Below are 18,594 nucleotides of genomic sequence, written 5' to 3' on the forward strand. Positions count from 1 at the left end.
CTGGAAGGCTGAACTGGCACAGGATTAGTGCTCAGGTGAACTAGGGCTACGCCTACGAGGGGAGAACCGTAAGGAAAAGAGGAGGAAAGTCTATCTTGATTCAGGAAGCAAAGGGAAACTTGTTACAAAGGCAACCAGTGCCTTCTCTCCGCAGAAGAGCTCCCACCCAGGAATCAATGCTAGTTGCAGTATGATGGAGGGGCTGATGAGTAAACGAGAAGGACAATACTAACAGATATTCATCAAACGTTTATTAAGTACAAGACAGGATTCTAGACTGCTCAGCTTCCGTATTAATCCTCACGATCCTGTTACTAGCTCCACGTTACAGATACACAAACTGAAGCCAGAGATTACAGAATTTGCCCAAGATCACAAAGCTAGCGAGGGGGCAGGGCCAGGATGGGAACCCCGTCTGGCTCAAGAGCCTCTGCTCTTAGATGGATGCCTTCTATCAGGGTCCCCTGAGTACCTTCCTGATGACTTCCAAGCACCCGACCTATAACGAGGCTTCTGACCGCCACCAGGCTTGGGAAGAACGAAAGGCGGTCATGGCTCTTTCAGCGTATTTAACTCCTCTAAGTGATCAAGGGAGCCACGACACGACTGGGCCCTGAGGCCAGTCCAGACTCACTGTCTGCTCCCGCTCCAAGCACCTCAGGCTTGTCTAACTCCTGCCTGACTTTCCCAGTGGCCGTCCTGCCCCCTTGCCTCACCTGGAAGACATTGCTTTTGTGGCCGCTCTCAAAGTCCAGCACTGGCTGCCGCCGCACCCAGTCCCAAACCACCACTTTCAGGTCATCGCTGCCACTGGCCAGCCAGGTGCCGCGCTGGTTAAAGTGCAGGGTGTTGACACAACCAGTATGGCCCTCGAGCCCATGCTGCAGGCGGAAACGCTGCACAAAGACTCTTGCTCCGCAAGCCTCATAGACAAAGCGGGCGCTAGAACCCAGCTCCCGCTCCCGAAGGGCAGGAAGGGCTTGCCACCGAGGTCGAGGCAGGGCGGATGTCTCCGAAGACACCCAGTCCTCCAGGGCCCGCTCATCATCTGATGAGTCCTGGTCACGGTTGGCCCGCTTCCGCTGGACACGGCGCCGAGGGTGCGCTTCCTCCTCCTCCTCCTCTTCTTCCTCTTCTTCCTCTGAGCGGTCATGGACTTGGTTTTCGTCGTTGATGGAGTAATGGCCAGTGTCTTCCATGCTGTCAGAGTCCTTATCTTCACCTGAGCTCTCCGTATCTGTACCCCGGCTTCCTGTGCTGGCACGGTTGGGGCCACCATCATCCCCAGTCAAGCTCAAGCTCAGGTCTGAGGCTTCCACTTCAATGCCTGAGGATGTCTCCCTCCCCTCCTCAGCGCCAGACATCTCCTCTGGACTGCTAGACAGGCTTCCTGCATGGTAGTGAGGAATGGGCGGGCGAGGGGGAAAACAAGGAAACGGGAGAGTGATCAGAAGGATGTTTCCTCCTCGGTCCAAGAAATCATCACGCCTAAAGATCCAGAAACCAACTCTGGTCAACGTGCTTTTGTTCAAGTGCTTACCATAAAGACTACCTTCTGAGGGGGGAGTCTCGTACAGGACAAGAAACTGGAAAGATTAAGATCAAAGCCACATGCAAACAAAGGTGCTTCAACCCAAGTGAAGAACCACAGGGCAGCCCAAGAGTCTGATAACTCCCCCCCCCCCCCCCCGCCACCGCCTCCCTGTAGCAAAGCACAGCCAGGTTGAGTCCAAGTACATCCGATACAACTACCTTAAGCTCTGTTCTGCTGGACACACGTCTATTAAGCACAGCAAACAATTAAGTCAAATAGGAAAAAAAAAAAGAACAGCCATTCCCAGCAACAGCTGGCACCTCCATCTTCTTAAAGGAAGGCAGAAAATAACATTAAAATCATTCTGACAGTGGGGGTAGAGAAGAACGATTTCCTACTTCAAGGAAGTACCACCACCTCCCACCTCCTAAATCCCAGTTTCTTCCCTTGAGGTCTTAAAGTCCACTAAGAATCCAGAAGGAGGTAGAAGGGACATGCGGTAACTGTGGTCCTGGGTTCCTGGTTCGCTGTTCGCTAATAAATGTGTTCTAATAACTTCCATTAATTTAATAACGTTAACACTACATCTAGTTATTGGAACTCTACCCTGAGGTAGAGTTTTACCAGGAAGCACACGCAAAACTGATGACAAGCAATGCTACCAGAGTGGCACCCGGGAAGGGAAGTTCACCACGTTTTTCAGTCTGCCATGTTGGTGGCCGTAAAAGAACTGGGCCACTTGGAGCAATCTAACCCCTGACAACGAGACACTGCATTCTCCCAACGACAGCCAGATCTTATTTCAGCGAGCACTCTGGCAATGTGCTAGAGCCAATACGGCCACAGCTTCCACACTGAAGCCGAGGTGTGAAGAAAGGAAGGAGGGAATGAGGATTTTGAACACTGTTCACGGCCTCCTTTCCTGATGACGCCAAATTTTACCTTACCAGAAGTAAAGGCTGTTAGGAAAAGCAGACCAGCGATGGGCGACTCTGGTATGAGCTATCCAACCCCACAATGACGTTTAAAGGGTTCAAAGCAGTGCCTGACCGCTTAGTCACCTGGAGCAGAGCGGCAATTTCTAAAAATCTTTGCGGCAATGGAACCCCTTCACAACGAACTCTGAGGCAAAACCCAACACAGAAAACAGATGAACAATACAAGCACTTTGGTTCAAGCAGTGACAGAAGGCTGGGAGACACATAAACAGCTCTTTTCAAAAAAGCACCCCAACTAAGATCCCAGCATGAAAACAAGTGGTGCAGGAACTGGAAGAAAAAGGGGAAAAGTGCAGCAATTTTCTCCTAGGAACTACATTTGCTGAGACTGCTGTGGATGCTGAGAAAGATTAGTAGTTGTGGTTTCTGACACACAATTGGCTTTGAAACTGGGAGTGGTGAGAAAGGACGAAATACCACACTTTCGCTTCTACGCAGAAGGAAAATGTAAACACCGAAAATCCTAGCATTTACTGTTAAAATTATGATTAACAAATCAAGATGACTTGGGGGCTCTACCAGATTAAGTTAAGGGCCAGAGCAAATCGCGAGCTCAGCAAGATGACCCTAACAGTCGATGACCAAGATCTAGCCCAGAGGCTGGCAAATTTTTTCTACAAAGGGCCCTGTCGCAAGTACGCGATGCCGCTGTTACGGCACAAAAGGACCCGTAAGCACCATGTGAATGAATGGGACGTGACCGTGTTCCAACACACTTTACAAAAACAGTGGCAGGCTGGATCTGGTCTGCTGGCCATAGCCCGCTAATCCCCGATCTGGCTAACAGCCAAATTCCAAACCACTCTAGAACCCTGAACTTTTCAATTAAGCCCAGCAAAAAATCTGAACCACTGTCTTTTACAGAAAGAAGATGAATGAAGAGCAATGATAAGAAGGGAACAAAGGAGCAATACACAGCATTTTTTATTTTATTTTATTTTTTTTAATTTTTTTTTTTAACGTTTATTTTTGAGACAGAGAGAGACAGAGCATGAACGGGGGAGGGGCAGAGAGAGAGGGAGACACAGAATCTGAAACAGGCTCCAGGCTCTGAGCTGTCAGCACAGAGCCCGACGTGGGGCTCGAACTCATGGACCGTGAGATCATGACCTGAGCTGAAGTCAGACGCTCAACCGACTGAGCCACCCAGGCGCCCCTCACAGCATTTTTTAAAAATCTCACTTTTCCTTACTCCGCTTCACTGTTCCACCAATCACATCAACTAGAATTTAGCCTGTAGTCCTGGCCCGCAAGGTGTTGAGGAACGCTAGACTCTTGTGCTGCCCAATTCTATGCATTTGAAGGACATTTCTCAGTTAAGAAGCTGGCTCAGGGGGCGCCTGGGTGGCGCAGTCGGTTAAGCGTCCGACTTCAGCCAGGTCACGATCTCGCGGTCCGTGAGTTCGAGCCCCGCGTCGGGCTCTGGGCTGACGGCTCGAAGCCTGGAGCCTGTTTCCGATTCTGTGTCTCCCTCTCTCTCTGCCCCTCCCCCATTCATGCTCTGTCTCTCTCTGTCCCAAAAATAAATAAACGTTGAAAAAAAAAATTAAAAAAAAAAAAAAAAAGAAGCTGGCTCAGGGTTCAAGCACTGATTGAATAACCCATGTCAAAATCCCGACATTCTACCTTCAAACCTGCCCTCGACCCAGTGATTTAACACTTGCCAACACCCTACAAAGCAAGCAAGCAAGCACTGACTCCAGTCGGTCCAGGCTGTAACTCCGTCTGTCGTCCACTAGCTCTATCGAACTATAAGCTACCACAGAAAGAGACCTCCCATCACAAGTGGGGAAACGCACCTTCCCACAACTCCTTGTTTCCTACACACAAAACAGCGCAGGAAAGGTCCACTCTTAGGAAAGATGTCCTTCCCTCCACTAAACTCCAGGCCTCCACTTTCCCTGGGGGAGGAGGAGACCCTCAGGTGGCCCCTTACCGTTGGCCAAGTCTGTTTTGCCTTCTGCGCCGTTCCCTTTGCTGGACATCTTGAACGATGTTTACCGTAGCCAGCCTGCATTTAGGAGAGGAAGAAAAGGAAACAATTAGGAAATAGTCTGGGAGAGAAGAGAAAAGGGACAGGAGATTTAACAACGCACAGCCTTTATCGTTTTCATAAAAATGACTTTTTGAGGGGTGCCTGGCTGGCTCAGTCCCTGGAGCATGTGACTCTCACTTGATATAGGGGTTGTTAAGTTTAAACCCCATGTTGGGGGTTTAAAGTAGAAATTACTTTAAAAAATATTTTGGGGGGCACCTGGGTGGCTCAGTCGGTTAAGCGTCCGACTCTTTGATTTCAGCTCAGATCATGATCTCTTGTTTTGTGAGATTGAGTCCCGCACTGGGCTCTGTGCTGGCAGCACGGAGCCTGCTTGGGATTCTCTCTCTACTTCTCTCTCTCTGCCCCTCCCCCACTCCTGCTTTCTCTCTCAAAATAAGTGAACTTTTTTTTTAAAGCTTTAAAAAAAAAAAACTTTTTGAGTCTGTGCTCAACAGGGCTTCTCAGCTGCTGAAAATCCTATCAGGCCCCCCTCCCCCATGTCTAAATTCCATAAAGAGACAATATCTTTGGGAGGTCAACTGCTATCTCTTTACCTGAGTAACTAACTGGCAATAATTTTTCAGATGGAAAGGAAGGAACTGAAATAAAACCTGAACCAGCAGGCATATATCCAGTGACAGGTATTGCAAGCAGAGAGCCTTAACACAAAAAGCTAGCTTCAGCATTGCCCTCCAGGCAGGAATCTTCTGCTGTAAATTCAGTCAGGTGTGTCCATAAATTTTATGAAACACCGTCTTCATAACATGAAGCAGAGGGCCAGACTCTGAATATCATCTTACACACAAGTCAACAGAGACAGAAGAGACCAAGCTCTTGGGGCGAGAGCTTGGGCTTTGTTTGCTCAGATGCCTAGCTTCAAACTTACAGGCACAGACATTAACTAAGGACGACAAGAAGCAAAGCCGAATTAGAATTCAGGAGCAAGGAGCGCCTTGCCCCCAAGAAAGAACCTAAGGTTTCTTTCTTCCTCTTACAAGTAAGCCACCGAGTACAAAGCTGGGGAAGAAGAGGGTGACATTTCCATCTCAGTCCGTTTCATAAAACAGCAAACATTATTGCACCTAACTCCACCAACTTTCACCAGATTTATCTTTTCGGCAAAGCTCTGTCTGGGAACCGGGGTACCTAGCTTTTTTTCCTCTTATGCCACTATAACACATTCATTATTTTTACAGAGCCTCACTCCCACCTCGAGCAAATTCCAAAGAGCGAAGAATAATATTATTCAGACTAGAATTTTGTGAAGCCCTTTCAGTGCCTGGACAAAAGGCACTGGTAAAAGACAAAGTATGATTATGACTCCGGTCCTCGTACCCAGGCACACTGGCTTCTAATCTTTCAACAGCCCTTTCATTCCCATAACAATTATCCCAGAAGCAGCCCCGCCCGCATCCTTACCCCCTACTCTCCTCTACAGAAATCCAAGTTGCTTCAGCAAGTGTCCCCTGCCAAGAGACAGCTGCCCAAGGCTCGCTCCGCAGCCCAGGGCGGGGGGTGGAAATAATGCACAGGCAGGACCAAGGCCGAGTCTGGGGAAGGACCTGGAAGGGTGCTGGGAGACAATGCCAACAAAGCACAGATCTGTGAAGCCGCGCGGAAAACGACGGGCGAAGAGCGGTCCGCGGGGCCGGCCGGTTTCCTCCCGCTGCTGCTCGGAGGCGGCGTGTTGTAAGCGTTCTGCACACAGCACCGGCCTCTCCTGGCCGCAGTCCCTGTTTCTACTCTTTAGCATCTCGCAGCATCTTCTTCCCCACCCAGGGCTGAAATCCATTCTATTTAAACTGCAAAAGTCCCCCAGGGTAAGGAAAACAAGCTGTGCTACTTTAAGATTAAAAACCTCAGGTCATAAGCACACGTGATGATGGTCAACTGAGGAGAGACCTGAGGTTTCTGACCTCCAGGAGCAAACCTCTCAACCGGCCCCTACTTTCCACCTCACCATCATCCTCCTCCAAAGAAGAAAGTGGCTCCGGAGACCCCTTCTCGAGCCTGAACTGCACCAACTCCTCCAGAGGCCCAGACGGCCTGAGCTGCAGACTCAGGTCGGTGCCTGAAAACACAGCCGCGCTCCCGGCCTCCGGGACCAGGAGAAGCCAGAGCTCCTAGCTTGGCGAGGGGGAGAGCAGGGCCTCACGGTTCAACCCCAGGCTGCTGAGCTGGTCTTTTGGGGAAAATGGCTTACGGTTCTTGCAAAATGAGATCTTCGTGAGGAAGAAAGCTGACGGAACGTATTGCTAAATTCAGAAACAGGGAAAACCCCGTGAATGCTTATGCCAACTCTGTTTAATCACGGAGTTGGAAGGCAGATAGCTTCTGAAGGTCACATCTTAGGGGCCATGGAGTTTAGCAAAATTAGTTGTAGATTGAAAATTAGTCCAGGGTTGCAGCATGAGTAAGCCATTAGCATCCTTTCTGACTTTGGATGAGCTACTTAACCTTCCTGAGGCTTCATTTTTCTCTTTTTGTAAAACAGTAGTGGTTAATTCCAGAGACGGTCGAGATAAGCAGAATTCTACGTTAAACGTTCTGCAGAAGGACGCTCTGGAGCAGTGGTCTCAAAACGGATTATAAACCCCTATCGGTGAAAATTTTTACCATGAATCCCGAATATGTGTGCATGCATGTACATACACGTTATCTAACCGATTCACATTAAATATTACATTTAACGTCTGTAGCGGAAAAAAAAATTCCAACATTCTTTCTCTATACACCACCGGACCACATTCCATACCCCTCTGGGTGCACACCTTCCCCCTCAGGAGGACCACTTTTTTAAAAAGCCAAGAAATGATGACAATAAAATACAATCACTTTGGAAAGGAGTTGTTGTTCTTATCATATAAATTTCTGTCAGAATGAAGAAGTTTAACGCCATCTCAACTCTGGGGCAGGAACTCAAGTGTCCAACTGAAAACAGGCTAAGATGCTATGACAGGGCCCTAGGTCTCAAGTATAAGAACCGCTCTAGAGTCTCCACCGCCATCAAAGATGATGGTTATTTTATAATCAGAGGTTAGGGACCCTACTTGACCCAAACATAAATTGCTTTCTTCATTTTTTAATGCACTACATTCCCAGCAAATCCACTGCTTTTACCTTGATCAATTTCCATGTAAAATTCAGTCCAGAGCAAACGAATCTGAGCTCGGAGGAGCTGATTGATGAGCTCACTGTCCCAGGTAGCTGGGGGAGTTTAATTAGATTAGCCCTGCTGCCTACACTCTAAAAATAACCATAACCCCTGCCAAACAGAAGGTTAAAGAGTAAACTACTGGGGGATGGGGGAAAAAGATCCAGGTGTCATTTTAATTTCTACCCAAGAAAGGCCAGTGACCTAGATCTCTCCTGTCTTAAGGAAAAGGCCTTAAAGTTTTAACCAAATATATGACAAAATACTAACTAAAAACCAAGCAAAGAGGCAGTTAATACAGTGTACGAGAGTACTTTGTGGGGGCGCCTGGGTGGCTCAGCCGATTAAGCGTCCCACTTCAGCTCAGGCCATGACCTCGCAGTTTGTGAACTGGAGCCCTGTGTTGGGCTGACGGTGCAGAGCCTGCTTGGGATTCTCTCTCTGCTCCTCCTCCACTCACGCTTGCTTTCTCTCTCTCTCTCTCTCTCTCTCTCTCTCTCTCTCTCTCTCACACACACACACACACACACACACACACACACACACACACAATAAACTACTACACAGCAATAAAAAGGAGTGGATTACTGACACACACAGCAACGAGGACGGGTCGCAAATACGTCACGCTAAGTCAAAAAAGCAAGACTCAAGCAGCTACGTAACAGGATTCCTCTCATGGGACATTCTAGAAAAGATAAACTACGGGGACAGACAGCAGATCAGTGGTTGCTGGATGGGGGTGGAGAATGGACAGCGACCAGGCACAAGAAGACTTCTAGAAACGACGGAGTTGTTGTCCGCCTCGACCGTGGGTGGTGGTGTTATGTGAGTATGCGTTTGTCAGAGTCCACAGAACAGGTCACTGAAAAAAGGCATAGATTTTACTGTATGTGAATGATCCCTCAATAAATTTGGCCAAACAAAAGAGAATGAGAGAAAGGAGGCAGGGGGAAGAAGTTGGGCAAAATGTAAAGGACAAAGCCCGATCATTAAAAATTAAAAATACTAAATTCTCATGGGGCGCCTGGGTGGCTCAGTCGGTCAAGCATCCGACTTCAGCTCAGGTCATGATCTCACAGCTTGAGTTCGAGCCCCGTGTCGGGCTCTGTGCCGACAGCTTGGAGCCTGGAGCCTGCTTCGGATTCTGTGTCTCCCTTTCTCTAACTCTCCCCCGTTCATGCTCTGTCTCTCGCTGTCTCAAAAATAAATAAACACTAAAAAAACAATTTTTTTTTTAAAATACTAAATTCTCAAGCCTGTGACAGTAACAAGTCAGCTAAAGTGGTCAACACACCACAGTAAATGAAGGCAAAACATCAGGTCTTCTTGTTTGAAAAAGAAAGTGTGGGAGGAATTTTACTGTGACCAAAGCTGCCCGTGACTTACCAGCAGCACCATTAAAGGCAAGCGAGGGGTGCCCGGGTGGCTCAGTCAGGTAAGCGTCCGACCCCGGTCATGATCTCACAGTTTGTGAGTTTGAGCCCCATGTCCCCTGCTTGGAATGCTCTCCCCCCCACCCCCCTTCCCCTGCCTCTCTCTCAAAACAAATAAACACTAAAAAAAAAAAAAAAAAAAAAAAAGGCAAGATAGGCAAGATGAAGCCTAAACTTCTAAAAGACCCCAACACCTAGTTGGTGACAGCTAAACGTATCAAGAACCGAAAGCAGTTCAAAATAGTTCCAGTGGTTGTACTGTTATTTTGTATACTTACTGCTTTTATTTTTCAAATTTCTCTTAAATTAAATTTCATTTTAACTCCTTTGCTAGGAAAATAGGTCTGACAGTTCTACCTCACCTCAGGCCCAACGGGCACATCTACTCCTCCAAACGGTACCGCCACTGCTCCCTTTACTGAGACCCGAGCTCACTGACACACGAGCCCGGAGCGCTCCGGGCGGCCCGGTGCCTGGCGTGGTGCGCCTCCCTCTGCGAGTCAAGGGCCCCACTCTCCTACACCAATACCCGTAGTTGGAGCAAAGTTTTAGAATTTCCTCTGAAACTGAGAAACAGTGGTAGGAAATACTTCAATTATTGGTAAAACACCTACCAGAGAGCCACACGGTCTCGGGTTGCTCTTGGGAGGACAGACGTCCCAACACCCCCAATCACGGGACAGCTGTTCAGGGCCAATCTCCATCCACGGGCCTAATTTACCTCTTTGCCCTGGGCTCTGCGGTCCATCTGGAATCGACCAGTCCTACTTTCCCCATCGCCAATTGTGGAGTTCAAGCTGAAATGGCTCGTTTTAAATCCTTTCTCCTCACCTTACTATTTCTTTACTTCACAATAAACACTTTTGGCCAACCTTCCGGCCACCAGCCACGCTCCATCGGTATGGAGTTTATTCGTCAGACAACCTCACACACTGAAATTCAAAGGATAACCCCAAGGAAACTGAAACTCATACTACAAACCACGTTTCCAGGGGGGTAGGTTCTGGGCCACTCTCTATTAAGTGCCTGGAGGGGCTGACCACACTGCCCGGTCTCCCCTGGTAAGCTGGACGGAGGAGCAGAAAGAGACCATACATGCTTCTGGATCAGGGAAGTTAATGTCCATCAGTATTGTGCAGACTTCACAGCACAAGGCAACCTAACTGCACGGCACTCGAGCTGCCCCTGCTTATCCCGATTATAGGGCTCTGGCACCACCCAGTGGCCCATCTACACACAGACAAGCTACTAACACAACAACGTACAAGGCAATACAGGAGCTACAAATACAGACAAGGCAGTCATGATCCCCTCCGCAGCCGATCATCGATTAGGAAAAATGAGTACACAACTACGATACAAGTGATCCAAGCACCAATCACGGTTACAAAAAAGATAAACTGGGCTTTAAAGGAAGGACAGGATTTCAGTGCGTAAAGGTGAGAAAGACCAGGACAAGGATGAGAAAATACATGGAGGATGAAAAACATGTTCAAGTCTGGTTTGGCTGGCTGGTGGGGTACAGCTGATTAGTTAAGGAGTGTAGTAGGTGTGTGTGTGTGTGTGTGTGTGTGTGTGTGTGTGTGTGTGTGTGTGTGTGTGTGTGTGTGTATTAGGCATCAGGAAGATTATTTTGTCAAGGATAATAAGACTGACAGAAACGGACAAAAACGGAAGGACAAACCAGTTTAAAGGCTGCCATGGTTGTTGAGGTAAAAAGCAAAGAGCACCTGTCTTAGGCTGGTGGCAGAAGACATTAAAAGAAGAGAATTGATGTGAGAACCCTGTAGAGGTAAAACTGATGGCTCAATGGTAGTTATGAAGCTCACAAAGTCAAAAAGACAAGCTTGAGGCTGGGTGCCCAAGGGAAGTCAATCCCACAAATGAGAAGCTGGCATGGGGGAGAAGAGATGAATTTGATTTTATGTTTAAAATCCAAGTCGACATGTCAGGAAGGTAGCAGAAAACAAGTGTAGGTCTGAAATTTTGAGAAATCGGGGTCACAGATACAGACTTGGGAACGACTTACACGGAGAAGCTTCAAAATCAACTACCTTATAAACTTTACCTCACTCAACAACAAAAACGTATGTACCCGAGAAAGGTGAGAGAGTCCGAGGAAACAATCCCGGGTTAACGTCTACCCTTAGAGAAAGAAGGAAGAGGGAGGCAGGGAGATGCTCAGGAGAGCGGAAGGAATAAGGAGTGCTAGGTGTCTTGGAAGTCAAGAGATAAAAAGGTTTCAAGAAGGTGGGGACGGTCCATGTAGACAGAGAGGGAGAAAGAGAGAATTCCCATTTCAAATGCTACAGAGAAGCCCAGAAAGATGCGTACTGAGAAAAGGCTCGAAGAGTCAGAGAAGCTGTCCATGGAATTACCTCAGATATGAAGGGAGAATGTCATTTCCTCCCTCTTCAAGGATCATAAAAGGACTCAGTAATCTCTTCAGTTGAGTCCATTAAAGTTATTTCCTGAAAAAATTCATCAGTCTACCAATCAATCATCACCTGAGACCCATGTTTAAACAATTCAGTATTTGTTTTTTAATTTTTTTAATGTTTACTTTTGAGAGAGAGAGAGCGTGAGCAGGGGAGGGGCAGAGAAAGAGGGAGACACCGGATCGGAAGCGGGCTCCAGGCTCCGAGCTGTCGGCACAAAGCCCGACGCGGGGCTCAAACCCACAAACCGCAAGATCGTGACCTGAACCGAAGTCGGACGCTTAACCGATTGAACCACCCAGGCGCCCCAGAAATGTTTTTATTTATGCAGTCATGTGGACAGACCTTTTATTCTTTAGATACGCTCTTATAAGAAACACCGAATTCTTCCTTTGAGCTCATTTGCTTCATCACTCGGCACTGAAGAGCCCGGTTTTTAAAGACAGAATCTGGTAGATCGGACCTGGGTCTGACTCTGCCTCTACCACTCACTTTCACGTTTGTTTCTCCTCCTATAAAATGGGATGATACCATTACCCTGCAGAAGCTGGTTTAGAGAATTAAAGACATTTTTGCAAAGAGCTTGTCTGTACCTGGGAGGTACGTGTATTTTCTTTCTGGCTTCTCATTTCTGGTTCCAGACCACATTTCCTAGAGAAGCCTGGGCTCTTCACCACCCAGCAATGATCTTCCAAACACTGTACACAAATGAGGACACGGTTCTAAGTCTAGGAAATCTGTTTACCTGTTCTCATTGGCCTTTTAAAGACTCAGAGATCTGCCAATATCTCTCGAGCGCATCCATGCTCTACGAACTACAGGTAAAGCAATATACCCAGGTGCCTCTCTCTGAGTTCTTCTCCCTCTTGAAGGCTCATCGGATGGCCAAGATGAGGACCTCAAAGCAATCCTCACAGGTGACGAGGAAGAAAATAAAGAATTCCTGCATCAACTATACTATGAACAAGAAACTTCTTTCCTCCTTTGGATGAATGCCTCCTCTCCCTGTTGGTAATTCCAAATGTCCTGTGTTTACAGTTTATTGGCTTTAATTCTAGTAACAGTATTTCAGAGTATGTTAGGAATGCGCTCTAAACCTTAAGTGCTGTCTGCGGCAACAGACTTAAGGGACCTTTTATGACAACATTTAAGCCCATTTACCTCAGTTTAAATGATTCTAAGGAAAATTCATTTCCAAGGAAACTCCACTGTGTTTCCACGATGAAATGATTTACCTTTACATGAGAATCCAGCCCCCGTTACCAGTTTTTGCACTCACACTGCAAACTGTTCTTTAATCACTGGAAAAGAGATGGAAGTGTGATGCTCCAAAGATAGAACTTATAATAAAACAGTAAAACGCAAAGTCTAAAAACCTCAAGAAGTACCCTCCTACCTGCACTAGGTGAGAGGAAAGAGTCTTAATGCTGGGTCCTAAAATAAGGTCAAAAACACATCTGATAATGTGGCAGTGCTTAAACTACACCAGGGGAATACAGCCTCCTGGCTACCACTAGAGGTAAATCCTACGACAGGTTTCCAGATGGCTGAGAAAAACCAGAACAACAAAATGACATGAGAGGCAAGCATGGATGCTCCACGTTAGAACTTGGACAGACCTCCTTACACAGGATCCGTACCAACGACAAGAGCAAAAATCTAACCTCTCACACGCGATACCAAAAATGTCGCCAATAACCCAATCCATTACACATACTCTATTTCATTAAAAAGATGCCATCTGTGTCATATTAGTCACTCCCCAGGCCCTATCTGCAAACTCAGGGCAGACTCAGTTCATTAATTTATCTTTAGCATGCACACTCCAGAGGTGAAGGTAGCACTTGAGAAAGTGGGCTTCTGGCCCAGAAACCAGGTCCTACAGAGACACAGATAAAAGCCTGCTCTAAAGAAGCGTGACCGAGTCACAAAATTCATCACACACTAACTTTCAAAGACCTTTCAAGGATTTTCTTCTCCAAGAAAATAACTGAATCAGTAAACAAGAATTTCTGACCAATCCTAACCGTGGCACAGTTCCTCTATTATATGCACAAAAACATTAAGATGAAGTTTTCATTATTACTGTGAAGCTAACCTAAAATCATTGGCAGGTAGCTTTGACATGAAGATATACACGTGTCACTACCTCCGTGTCCACTGCTGGTTCAATTCTTCCAGTTAGTTGCCCGGGGTTCCAAATTGGTTGAGTGTAAGCCGATTATCTTGGCTTACTGATAATTTGTTTTTTTAAAAAAGAAAAAGCTAATTCAGTCTTAACGACTAACTTTAACGCCAATGTTATGCAAAAAAAAAAAAACCTCTTAATTCTGTCTTTTATAATCCGGAAAATTCCTAGACATGTTTAGAATAACTTTTCTCCAGTAGAAACAATCCAGAAACAAATCTATCTCCTGAAAACAAAGGTTAATTAGTCACTGCAACTCACCTGATAGAACACAGGACCGAGAGCCTGAAACTCGAAGGTCTCAGTCTCCCACAACAGGGCACACTTCTGCAGAATGTCTTCTAGAGTCCTTTTGCTTTTGAAATGTCAGTATTGTTTTAAACAGGCCACAAAAAGGCTGCTTTCTTTTACTCTCTCTGCAGACAAGCTTGTCTTAGGTTGATCCTAGTGAACACTAAGGATCACAGCACTGGTACTGGTTCCTATACATTCCACAGACTGCTGTATACAGTGCCCTGTGAGGCTGGCGGTGGGAACTAAGGTCACAGTCACAAGCATACCTACCCTCCCACTCAGCCATGCTAGGAAATACTTCCTACTAAGATGCGACAATTCTTATGCGACGCCCTGAAATATAAAATAACTTCAGAAAAGTAAGAATTTTATCGTTGTGGCCCACAAACTAAGAATACTGGTTCACTATATACACAGATGTCACCTGAAGCACAGAAGGTGAAACCCCTGGGGGAGGAGACATTCTCACCCAGCACACAGAGTAATAAGGAACCAAGTTATACCTTTTTCAACACATCTCCTTTTCTCCTCCCACCCCACCCCTCTCCCAACACAGATCTCCAGATCTCACAAAAACGTAAGTAATAAATCAGGGCGCCTGGGTGGCTCAGTTGGTTTAGCATCTGACTTCGGCTCAGATCATGATCTCAGGGCTCGTGTGTTCGAGCCCCGTGTCGGGCTCTGTGCTGACAGCTCAGAGCCTGGAGCCTGTTCTAGATTCTGTATCTCTGTCTCTCTCTGCTCCTCCCCAACTCGTGCTCACTCACTCTCTCTCGCTCTATGAATGAATAAAAACATTAAAAAATAATAATAAAAATGCAGTCTCAGTCCACCTCAACACCCTCTACCCAAGTCTACTTTTGGTGGTGGTGGTAACGAAAGCTGACCAAGTCTAATTTGGTCACTGGCCTGAATGAATACAGTTGATTTCATTGTGACGTTATCAACACTTTAATTTTCATGTGCCCTTACCTCCCCCAAAAATGTAGAAGAAAAGCCAACAAGAGAAGGTTAAAAACCTGCATCTATGCCATCATGCTGTTAAGACGGGCCAGCTGGGGAGATGAAATAAAACGCTCCACACTCCTAGCTCCCTAGCCCAGACTCACTTCCGAGAACAAGGAGACCTTTTCATGGTCTAGGCCTCTGATGATCTATTGATGGGGGTCACTGCAGAGCCCAATAGCTTGAAAAATGTATTCTCGTCAAGGCAAAAAAGGAAAAGGCATAAGGGGTAGCTGGAGCAGAGGCAGTGAACGCTGAAGCAGCAAGGGAAGGAATTCCAATCCTCGCGTCAACGCTGACCAGGTGTGTGTGAACACAGACCAAGAGAAGGAGGCGATGAACTAAGGAGATACACTGATGTTTAGTCTAAGAATGCATTTATTTAGAGAGACACATACACACGGACATCTAATTATTTCCGCTGTTCTCTGGTCTTGAACCCCCACCACGCTGACTCCAATCATGTTCAGAAGATAACTGTAGATGGGTGCCTACAAAGCAGACATCTAAGCTGACCAGTTAAAAACGATTCACAAAAAATAAAAAAATAAAAAGGAAACTACGTTGGAAAGCAGAAGGCAAAGAAGTAGAAACTGGCGCGTGCCTTATTCAAAGCCATAGCAACAATGTGTAAAGAAAACAGAAGACATTTTTTTAGTGTCTATCATGTGCTAGGCACAATATAAGAGCTTCACACAGGTTCCCTCCCACGAGACCAACAATGACTGTAGGAGGTAAGTGGCGTTATCCCACTTTTAGAGATGTGGCAATTAAGAGTCAGACAAGTTTAAGTAGCTTGCCCAAGGTCACATGGCCAATAAATCTTAGTACAGTAGTTAAGTTCTGATCTGTCCAGCTCTAACGGCTGTACTTATCTGTCTCGATGACACACAAACATGCCCGGCTGATGTTCCAATCAGGACACCACACGGAACAAAACTCAGCAGTGTCCCACTCAACCTGTACCTACTACCTATCCTGAACGTATGAAGACTCAGCCAGGCCTCCCTCCCAGAGCCACTCAGCTCTTCTGTCACATCCCGTGGACTTCAAGCACAGCACTATCCTCCGCTACCAGAAACCCAGGAGTCTTACAAAAACGTTTACGAGTATGTTCTGACTCCCTCTCTGACCCTGGCCTGTGCTCACTGTTGAATGCACAAGATGATTCCTCGGCTGACCCCAAATTCTTCAGACTGGCTATTAAAGAGCAGCTGATTGGGTTTTTTTTTTAACCCCAACTTTACTACGATGTCCTGCAAAACTGGAATTCTGAAGTGGACTGAACTCGGACGCCGACCTCCCAGCACCACTTCCCAGCTTTCAGGGACAAGCAGCTGAAGATTCTCCTCCAAACACAAATAACAATGCAAAGCCCTGAGAAGGGAAGAGACTCGATTTGACAAAAGGCTGAAGAGAACTCAGGCAGACTAATTCCCAGCTTTTAACAACGTAAGAAACACGATCCACAGAAAAGCAACACACAAGGCAAATGAATAAAGGAAGAGCGGGACACATTCCCTTCTAGGCTTAACGAGGTGGGGGGGGGGGTGCGTTGCGTTATTTGAAGATACACAGCAACAGTTTAGGACAGAAAGTCAAGACGCCCACAGCCCGTAAAACTTGTCAAAGTAATTTAGCCGGAGCTGGAACACAGCCAAGAACAACACCCCAACTCTTTGGGATACTGGGGTAGGAATTTTATGACTGTAGTGGTCAGCACTCGGGCATCAGGGTAGGGTCTGTCTTGGGCTCAGGAATTTAAATGCCTTCAACTCCTACTCACCTTTCCTTCTTTATCACTGAAGTTGGGCCAGGCTGAGCTCCTGAGAAAATAGGTCGGTTGATTCACTGAAGGGCTGAGAAAAGTTAAAGTTTAAATGGCAAAAGTATCTCTACTGACCATAACACAACATATCTGTGAATACATTTTAGTTTCTTTTCAGACCTCCTCGGCACTGTTTGAAACCAGAATAAGTCCGACTACTGAAATAAATAACCCAGGCAGTTACAGAAACACCACGAACCAGGCAAGTCATCTCCCAGCTCCGCTAAAACGTTAAAAGTCATTTAAAAGGAAAACCTGAATCTTGTCGCTGCTAACCCATAACCAAACCTCTCAACAAGAAGCCACAGGGCAGGGGGGAAATCCCGGAGAGACTGTGATAGCGTTAGTGCCGGTTTGTTTACAGAGACTCCAGCGACAATCATATGAGTCAGAAATTCAAGCCACCAGATGCTTTCCAACTAACAGGGAGCAAATGGTACGGTTCTGCGGGGCCCTGGAAGATCTGGGGGTGAGGGGAAGCAAGCTGCGAGAATTGTATTACAAAGGGAGCGAGACCAGACGGCGACAACTGACTTGGACCTCGGCCTTCCGTACAAGGTGCTGGGCCCGAGAACTCGGGATGGGGGAGGGGGGCACACTGCGCGGTGGCCCCGAGGTGACGGGGAGACGCAGGGCGACCGCTTCCCCCAGCCTAAGGGGTAAACACGCGCACCCAAACGGGTCACCTGAGCAGCAAAGCCGTCCCTGTGGACCGTGGGGCAGGCTCTTGGGGGCAACCCCAGGGCTGACCTGAGGCAAGGGCAGCCAGTCCTCCCGGCGGAGACTCGGGTCAGGGCCAGGAGAAGACCTGAGCCCCGGGAGCTTGGGAAAGGAATCCAATCTATCCTGAAGGGGAGCGGGCCAGGGGCGAGGGGGTCAGGCCAAGCCGGAACGAGACACGGACCGGGTAGGTCAAGGGGGGGGTGTCCGGCTGGGGCAGTTACAAGCACGGGAGCCGGCGAGGCTCAGCAGCCCGCTTCCCGTCTTGGGTCATCCTTCTGCCAGCGGCTGCTCCGACTGTTCCAGGCCCAGCCGCCCCGTCCACTGCCGCCACCAACGCCGCCGCCATCTTACACTGGCCAGCGGCCGCCACCACCACCGCCTCCGCTCTCGGCGCTTGCGCCTGCGCCGCCACGCTTTCCGGCCCCGTTTGCGACGAGGTGCTGGAGAAGACTGAAGGAAGAGTGGTCGCGCGAGCTCTCGGCTCCCAGCCCTCCGCGGAGGACGCAGGAGGGGCGGGGCTTAGGGCCAACGGCAAACAGAGCGAGGGGCGCGTGCGCGCTCCCGTGAGGCGAAGCTGTTTTCGCGGCGTGCTTGGAGGGGCTCGCACCTCTCGCACGGCTGCGGGCAGACGCGGGGGTAGGGGGCCTCCCGGACTTGTGGCTGCGGTGGAACCGAATTTCCCTTCCAGCGGACTGGAGGGCAACCTCCTGGGCGGCCTCCATTTCCGCCCTGTTTTTGAATACTGGGAACAGGCAGTGCTTGCCAGGCTCCCTGTGGAAACCCCATTTCCTTTGAGGACCTTGTTTCCTTAAGTGGTTTCAATCCCTTTGAGACCCGCTTCCCCGCGAGAGCTTCCATTTACCCATTTTTAAATGAAGGGATTCGGAAGCTTCAGATGCAGCTGAGCGATTCAAGAGGCTGTTTCTCCGAGGGGGGGGGGGGTGTCGCAAGTTCCGCA

General features: G+C 47.9%; 1 protein-coding gene across 4 annotated transcripts in view; it reads right to left on the reverse strand.

Annotated features, from left to right (window-relative positions):
- Positions 1 to 18,134, reverse strand: part of DCAF8 (DDB1 and CUL4 associated factor 8) — a 41,924-nt gene extending 23,790 nt beyond the window's left edge. The window contains exons 1-4 of one of the 4 annotated variants that reach the window (XM_086694670.1): positions 17,988 to 18,134; positions 16,872 to 16,944; positions 4,469 to 4,543; positions 717 to 1,390 (exon numbers count right to left, since the gene is read on the reverse strand). In XM_086694670.1, coding sequence (XP_086550796.1) covers positions 717 to 1,390; positions 4,469 to 4,517 — 723 coding nt within the window. In that variant the 5' untranslated portion in view covers positions 4,518 to 4,543; positions 16,872 to 16,944; positions 17,988 to 18,134. The other 3 variants (XM_086694669.1, XM_086694671.1, XM_086694672.1) reach the window with 3 other exon arrangements.
- Positions 18,135 to 18,594: the final 460 nt, after the last annotated feature.

The sequence above is a fragment of the Puma concolor genome, chromosome E4 (assembly GCF_028749965.1).
Source record: "Puma concolor isolate L17-30 chromosome E4, mPumCon1.1.hap2, whole genome shotgun sequence".
NCBI classification, from domain to species: Eukaryota; Metazoa; Chordata; class Mammalia; order Carnivora; family Felidae; genus Puma; species Puma concolor.